The sequence below is a fragment of the Mus caroli genome, chromosome 2 (assembly GCF_900094665.2).
Source record: "Mus caroli chromosome 2, CAROLI_EIJ_v1.1, whole genome shotgun sequence".
Taxonomy (NCBI): Eukaryota; Metazoa; Chordata; class Mammalia; order Rodentia; family Muridae; genus Mus; species Mus caroli.
Window position 1 is genome coordinate 63,177,708 of NC_034571.1, and position 8,733 is coordinate 63,186,440.

The window sequence follows — 8,733 nt, forward strand, 5'->3', positions numbered from 1 at the left end:
TTATGAACTAACCAGTACCCCGGAGCTCTTGACTCTAGCTGCATATGTATCAAAAGATGGCCTAGTCGGCCATCACTGGAAAGAGAGGCCCCTTGGACATGCAAACTTTATATGCCCCAGTACAGGGGAACGCCAGGGCCAAAAAGTGGGAATGGGTGGGTAGGGGAGTGGGTGGGAGGGTATGGGGAACTTTTGGGATAGCTTTGGAAATGTAATTGAGGAAAATGCATAATAAAAAAAATTTTAAAAAAAGAACTGGCCATCACTAAATCATGTGCTTCTATAACTGTCTTTACACTTGGTAGGAAAGGGGACATTTTATCATCCTGTTTGATAGGCACTGAGGATATTAAAGATCCTTTTGCTCATTTAAAAAACTAATCCTGTCTTACACACTACCATATGAATTTCACACTACCATATATTTGATACGTACTACTACTCTTTTTAGATAACTAACTGGTTTTCATTTGATGTTCTTGTTTTGTATGGTCCAAAAGAAGTCCAAAGCTGGAACTGATAGAAATGTATTTTAACAGTTTCATACAAGTGGCATGCAGTAGAATAACATCTTTCCTTAATTTCCAGTCTTTACTTTTAAAATGAGAGGCTGTAGTTTCTTGGAAGGTAAGATGACATTTCGTGGAACTCATTTTTCTTGTTAGTCTTCTTGGTCTGTGTCTGAGCATCCTCCTCTGGAACAAGATGTGGGTCATTTGTCAGAGACTGCAGATCCTGGAAGAGAAAATACCAGAAATGGTGAAATGAAAGGTATGAATTATATTTTATGAGCAGCCTTTGATGGGATATGTATTTAAATCATGACAACAGTATTTTGCAATAGACATTTTTACTTATTAATTATATAGTAAGTCAAATGAGAAGCTAAATGGTAATAAGATTGATATCTGCTCCTGGCTTAGCGAATCCTGCAATTGATTGTGCCAGTAATGTAGCAGGATTTTTGAATAAGTTATAAGGAATGGTACTACCAGAGGCGTGGTTAGACATAGTGAATACAGAGGAGACAGAGAAATGAGAGGAGGGGGAGTTTGGGGTACATTAACAGAAACTAGGGAAGGGGTGTGTAATATGGTTAGGAATGCTTCCCTTGGGTTCCTAGCTTCCAAAAATGGTACCCATCCGGTGGCACTGTCTGGAAATGCTGCCCCTCTCCTGTAGGTGAGACCATTAGAAAAAGTGGGTCACTGGAGATGGGTTGTATTGTTTTCTGGCCCAGCAATACTTGCTTCCACAGTTTGCTTGCTGACTCTGGGTCCCATGTGGCTCTCTGTCCTCATGCCTACATTTCTTCTCTGCCAGGGGGACGAAGAGCCTAAAGCCAAAATTCTAACTGCTTCTTCTGTCAAACTGCATCTTGTTATGCATTATGTTCCACCATGAACAGTTTAGCTAACGTGCAGAGGAGTGTTTGAAAAGAACAAAAATCTTTTAAAACTAATGATGGCACAATGAAAGTGGTTGAAGAAGAAAATATTATTCTAAGATGTAACTGGGTATTCAAAGTACAAAAGAGAATTCTATCATTTCTTTCTTCCTTAGGATGGTGAGGACATTATATATCATAGTGGTCCACCATGAGCACATATTTTCCTAATGCAAATAGAGACAAAGTTGTAAGTCAGTCATACATGAAAAGAAATCAATGTCACATAAAATGTTGGTCTTGGGATGATAAATAACTCAGAAGGAGAGAAATATAAGAAAACCCTAGGCTCATCTGTGCCATGCCAATGGAAGCCATAGCCAGTTCAAATAGCCACTCTGAAATTTGTCATTTCTTCTGTAGTTTTTGCAAGTATGACAAAGGAGTAAAAGGCTAGATTTTTGAAAGTTAAACTGGAGTTAGAGATTCAGGACTTAGAATATCAACAATAGATTTTTTTTTTCAATTTGGCAAATAATCTCTGGTGTATGTACCATGACAGAATTGACATGACTCAGCTGCTGTGTGGTTATGTGTTATCCTTGGTTGTAAAAGGTATCTAATCTATCATGCCTACTCTGAGAAGCAGTTATTAAATATTTTTACAGTGATCCACTGCTTACTAAGTAGATACACAACCAAAACAAAAGAAGGGCTTGCTTCTATTTCTAATGAACAGCTAATCTGCAAAGAGATGAAATAAAAAAAACAGTTTTAGTTTCTTTTATAGTCAGTATATAATTCTCTATGTAAGGAACAGAATAGATCCATATTTCTCATTGTATGATACAATGATACTACTGCTAAGTATAAAAGAAGAATGTGACATGTATAACAAAAATGAGCAGAATGAAGTCTATAATTCTAGAGATTATTTGAGTTTTAAGTGAGGTATTTCTATGTGAGGAATACAAACACTTGATTTTTGATAAAATTGGAATTTGTGTTTAGGAAATTCAAGAGCACTTCCTTCATGCATCAAACCCAGAAACTCAGTATCTATAGCAGGATAGTGTGATGGAAGCAGAATTAAGTGCTAGTATTTTAGGGAGGTAATCATTTCAACTCTTCTCATAACACAATGATATTAAATTCTTCACTCCATCACAAGGACCCTTGTTATGCAGGTGATATCATCACTAATAGAAATCTGTGACTGGTTTCATACTAATGAAACAGATATAGACAAAATGGAGCAAAGACCAATGTGAAAATTGTGCATATATAAATTATTAAGTAGATATGTGATGAGAAAGAAAATACATTCCCTGAATCGCACAATTTGGGGTTGTACTTCATATTCCATGGATTTGATCTGTTTAAAAGGGTATAAACACCTCCTCAATTCTTTTTTTTTTTTTTTTTTTTTGGTTTTTTGAGACAGGGTTTCTCTTTATAGCTCTGGCTGTCCTGGAGCTCATTTTGTAGACCAGGCTGGCCTCGAACTNAGAAATCCGCCTGCCTCTGCCTCCCGAGTGCTGGGATTAAAGGCGTGCGCCACCATGCCCGGCTCACCTCCTCAATTCTAATGTTCTGTTTCAATGACAAAATCAAAGACCCACGAATTCCAGTGCTTGGTTTATGTACTTATCTGGATGAGGTTGACCTAGAAACCTTAAGGTCCCCCGTCTAGGGGAAAATGTAACTATATCGGCACACTGTGTGTTTTGAATTAAAGTAGTAATAAAGGTGCATAACGAAGCACTCCAAGTTCATGAAAATTTTCATGGATATAATATCAGTCTATATTTCTGAAATACAAGTCTCATCATCTCTTTATTCTTCCTGAATTACAAGGAATTACAAGGAATATCATGAAAAATTTATTATAAGAGAATGGATGCTTCTAATATATAGTAATAGAAACCCAGGCTTAGTCTGTTTCCATCACTTGTGCAGGGCAATACCCCCTCTGTGTGCTATTTCATCCTCTGATTACAGACCCCATTCCTCTTCACTTCTCAGCATATTCAAATTAGTATATTTGCCTTTTCCTACGTTATGCTCATTAAAGCCATCATCTGACTCTGAAAGTCATGCTTTTAAGTTAGTCAAGACTTTATTATGACTTCTATCAGTTTGTTTTTCTCACCTGGAATAAGGAACAGAGACAAGCAATTATCCCCAAAGACCAAAACCCAAGCCATTTCAATGCCCTGACTTAACTGCTAAGGTTCAGATCTTTATGAGTTTGGTATGATCAACAGTTTCCTTTGCATGGTTTTTACATAACTCATTATATAACTTTTAGTATTTTCAGATTTTTCAAAGGAAAGTCCTACTCAGCTCAAGGTAATAAATGTTATATTGTTCTGTGTATAATTAATTGAGTGTTCTATGTAAAAGATACTCATTGACATATTTCCCTTCCTATCTACACAGCTTTCCTTTAAAAGGAAAAGTTCATTTCTAAAGAGAGCAGTGGCAAAGAGGCAGGAAAGGCCGTGGGAATCAGGTGATTTGCTGTATTATTTATTGTGGTGAGAAGTAGTATAAAAGATGTGAAATGTTTATTGAATTCTCATCACTCTCCAAAATTTGCTCACCAAAATCTGAAGAAACATTTACATGTCCTTGTGGACATTGGCGTTTGAATAAATGGCATGGAAAAGTCTGGGAGCGGGGGAGTCTTTAAAATGTAAACTTGTGCAGATAGTTTGATATGTGTGACTCCTCATCCTAGATTCTACAGAGCTTGAAATCTGTACCAGTTGAGAAACCTCATTGGTTGGTGATTAAGGGTGTTACTTTTTCAAAGTTTAGAGCTAGTCATTGGAGAAGTGGCTACCACTGAGACTCCCTGTGTTTTCTGATACTAAGGAGATTTTAATCAAATTCACTCAGCCTTTGGAATTCAGGCCTATCCTGAAGAATGGAACTATTGCTCGGTGTGTGTGTTAAAGTCACATTTTCTTTCCTCCTGGGTTTCATAGCCAGTTGAAAGTATGCACTCAATCTTTCTCCTATTTACTTCACTATGGTCTTCAATATCTGTGCTGATTCACAGTTAAGGTCCACTGCTATAGATCATATGATCCAATATATGTATGATAAGGTCACATGCTAAAATATAGCATAATCTATATATGTGATTATTTCCTATTAAATAATCATTTGTGTATAATTAAGGATTGCCAATTATTTGTTGTGGATGATACATAAGCCACAGAGCCAAGTACTTGCCCAGGACAAGCTCTACCCTTTCATGTATTTTAGTATACATGTAAGACTTTTATAACTACAACTATATTTTATAGAACTTTATTTTCAATTTGTCAGTTAAGATAAATAAGTGCAATTAGATGGAAAGCTTTTAATTTTAAACAATTTAAAACTTATCTATTGATATTTGTAGAATTTCATGTGACCTACCATTTCATTATATTTTATATATTTATATATTACCAGCAGAACCTGACAAAGAATTGACATTAACAGAAGAGCAAAGAAACCATGCACTTAGGGGAAGGTCTGAGTCACTGGTATGTAATACTAAACTAAAGGTCTTGCTTGTTACTGGGATTTTTACAAGGTAACAGTCAGATAAAATCGCAAGCCATACTGACCTATAGAACAATTGTTCACTATTTAGTATTTAGTTAAATAAATATTTTATCTCACTATGATTGTCACTAAGATATTGACAAGAATTCAGAAATAAACTTTGTTTTTCCTTAGTTGAAAATATTTTTTCTGAAAATGATCTATACTCTATGTGCATACAGCTCAAAAGGGTTAATATAACAAAGAAGTCTAAGGAGTAAGCATTTGAACATTGGCATGAAATTAAAATGAATAAGGAAATCTTTAGAAAAATATAGTAACAACCAATTGGCTCCTTACAAGTTATTGGAAATTACGTGTAACTAGAATTTTAACTTCAGCAACCTGCCATTGATTTGTACTCAGCAAAAGGAAGATGTTCAGCATCTAACTGGAGCTGGAGATCAAAGAAGAGAAAGTCAGACAAGATACACAATAGGAGGTATGAACGATATTTTATATATAGTCCTCAGATGGAGTATCTATTTAAATGAGCTGGAACAACATGCCAGTAGACAGAGCGCCTACGTTGTTTTTATTTTGTCAAGCTTAAGAGACATTGAATTGTGGCAAGCTTAGGGTGTAATTCAATGTTAAAACTATAACAGCTGATTTATTAGATCATCTACAGGTCGTGTAATATTTGAGGATTCTGAGGGATAATAATCACGTGCAGGGAAAACGGGAAACTGAATGATGGGGAAATAACGGGGTACATGGGGTGATCAAAATCCACTTTAGGAATGCGTGGTTTGAATGTGAAATGATCGTTGTTTGTACACTTGTTCCTCATTGTTGCAGCAGAAGGTTGTCGACTCAGTGTGGGTGGGGCCCTCCTGTAGAGTGTGTTAGTTGGGCTGGGCAAGAGTTTTGATAGAATTTCAAGTAAGGTCCTGAACACACAATATCCATGTTTATGTATGTACACTCACTCCCTGGCCTGCCCCTCTGTTCTTACAGAGCTCTTCATACTTGAAAGGGGCTAACTGAAATAGAATTCCTCAATGGGTCCTAATGATATAGATATGATATAAATGAATCCTAGTCAGTGACATTTAATACATCATTTACTTATAATAATCAGAGTGATATCTTCCAGGTTTTCCCATTAATACATCCATTGATACAGTAATGACTAATTATATACTAACTAGATATTGATAGTTTCGAATCCTAAAATGATTCCTAGTTCAAGACTAATCTTACTATAAACTTTTGTCTTAAACAAAATCACCCAGAGACACATATAAGTATACCCTGCTGTCAGCCTTTCCGCTACAGTGTTACATTGATCTACATCTAGTACTGTTATGACCATAGGGCATTTTAAAATATTTATCACTAATCATTTAAATGTTATTTATGATGTCTAAATGACAAACACCTGTTCAGACACTGACCTTTGTATTTCTGTGTCTTGTTTTTTCTCTCATATTTCCAAATAGATGGTTTTGTTCCCCAATAATTCATATGTTTTAGCATGACTATTATCTTTCACCCAAATTTCTTATCTTAACAATTCCCACCCTTCTATGTACCTAACATCAAAGTTTTGACTAAGTCCAGGCTCACCTTTTGGAAGGCCTGCCTTCATGCCTTTGCTGAAAATCTATGCACATCAATCCTTAGCATTTAATAGAGTTAGTAAATTATTCATTAAGATAAATTATGACTGTTTTTAAAATATTATTTTAAAATCTCTTCCTGCAATTCATCATCTCAAAATCTACAAATTCAACATTTTTTACAGTTAATAAATATACCGTAGGAAAACAGATAATTGTAAAGTACTCTAAAATAGAGGTGGCTACTTTTCTAGAAAGATGGGTAATCAATGAAAGCTAAACAGAACTGGTTGAACTTTCTCAGAAGCAAACAGTAAAGTAAGGTAGAAAAGTTTTAAATTACATGTGAGGGGTAGTTTTGTCAACTCAACATCACCAAAATCCACCTGGGAAGAGTTTCAATGAGAATTGGCTAGGTCAGGTTTGCATGTGAGTGTTTCTGATGGGAGGACTTGCCCACTGTAGGGGGCATAATCCCCTAGAAATGGTTCTGAGCTACATTCAAGAGTGGATAAATGAAGTTGAGTCCAAGCATACATGCATTGATTCTAAGCCAGTGGCTTCAAGTCCCTGCCACTCTGACTTCCATGCAGTGAGGACAGTAACCAGTAATTGGGAGCCAAGGAGCATCACAGTACAAAACACAGTATTCCAATCTGTGATTCCAAAAATCACAGATTTCTAAAAACATAAAAGTCTAATCTAAACTCTATTTAAAAAACTGATGCCCAGGAAGCAGGAGTGGGTAGGTTGGGGAGCAGGGCAGGGGGAGGGGATAAGACGCATTGGGGATAGCATTTGAAATGTAAATGAAGAAAATATTTAATAAAAAAACTGATGTAAGATTTCTTTTTGCCAATGTATTAATCAAAACACCAAGAAGTAGAAACCAAGACAATATACACGTGTTCACAGTCACTGCACAAAGACTAATGGATGACGAACGTGGACATTGTGTCCCAACTCTTCTCTTAGGAGACTGAGAACAGTGCACACTGTGAATCTGAACACAATCGTATTCTAAAATACTATGTGTATGGGTTTTTTCACTCATGTTCACTTGAAGGGTTTATGGATGAAACTTTAAATTATTCACTATCACTGAACTTTGTACAGTCTGCTATCAGTCCACAGATACACATTAATCTTGAATAATTATAAGGATCTTATAAAGTAAGTAATCTCAACTAAACATAGAGGCTCCTCAAATCCACAAACTGGGAATGAGTGTGATTGAATTATAATTATGGAATTCTCAGAGAATAAGTGAAAATATTGTTAAAACATGAACATATAACTAAGCAGTAAACACGGCTAATTTAGTTTTACATAACACTGTCATTTTATCTATGTATTAGTCTCTTGGAGTAACAAGACTTACAGAATGAAACTGCCCTGTTCTTACTGTTACTTAAATGTTTGTCTTCACCTGTAGTTCTATGCAAAGAAGTGACAATCAAAAAAAGACATAGGAGACATAAAAGTCAGAAAAGTTTTCAGCCATTGGTAAGTAAATATCTAAATTGTTTTGTATAACCAGACAACACAAACAAAGAAAATTTCTTTTAATGTACCCTGCAGAATAATTGTTCACTTCTTATTTCATTTAAAAAGCATTTTACAGCCAGGTAGTGGTGTCACACACCTCCCCCCCCCAATGGTATTAGATATTTTCTTCATTTACATTTCAAATGCTATCCCAAAAGATCCCTATACCCTCCCCCCTCCCTGCTCCCCTACCCACTCACTCCCACTTCTTGGCCCTTACATTCCCCTGTACTGGGGCATATAAAGTTTGCAAGACCAAGGGGCCTCTCTTCCCAATGATGGCCGAGTAGGTCATCTTCTGCTACATATGCAGCTAGAGACATGAGCTCTGGGGATACTGGTTAGTTAATATTGTTGTTCCACCTATAGGGTTGCAGACCCCTTCAGCTATTGGGTACATTCTCTAGCTCCTATATTGGGGGCCATGTGTTCCATCCTGTATTGGCTAGTTTTGTGTCAACTTGACACAGCTGGAGTTATCACAGAGAAAGGAGCTTCAGTTGAGGAAATGCCTCCATGAGATACAACTGTCAGGCATTTTCTCAATTAGTGATCAAGGGGGAAAGGCCCCTTGTGGGCTGGTAGTCTTGGTTCTATAAGAGAGCAGGCTGAGCAAGCCAGGCAAGGCAA

General features: G+C 36.4%; 1 protein-coding gene across 1 annotated transcript in view; it reads left to right on the plus strand.

Moving 5' to 3' along the window:
- Nucleotides 1-8,733, plus strand: part of LOC110289830 (ankyrin repeat domain-containing protein 36A-like) — a 179,688-nt gene that overhangs the window by 75,215 nt on the left and 95,740 nt on the right. The window contains exons 38-43 of the mRNA XM_021156225.2: nucleotides 666-771; nucleotides 3,699-3,739; nucleotides 3,830-3,902; nucleotides 4,856-4,929; nucleotides 5,357-5,432; nucleotides 7,991-8,061. Of these exons, the coding sequence (XP_021011884.2) occupies nucleotides 666-771; nucleotides 3,699-3,739; nucleotides 3,830-3,902; nucleotides 4,856-4,929; nucleotides 5,357-5,432; nucleotides 7,991-8,061 (441 nt within the window). The remainder of the gene's footprint in view (nucleotides 1-665; nucleotides 772-3,698; nucleotides 3,740-3,829; nucleotides 3,903-4,855; nucleotides 4,930-5,356; nucleotides 5,433-7,990; nucleotides 8,062-8,733) is intronic.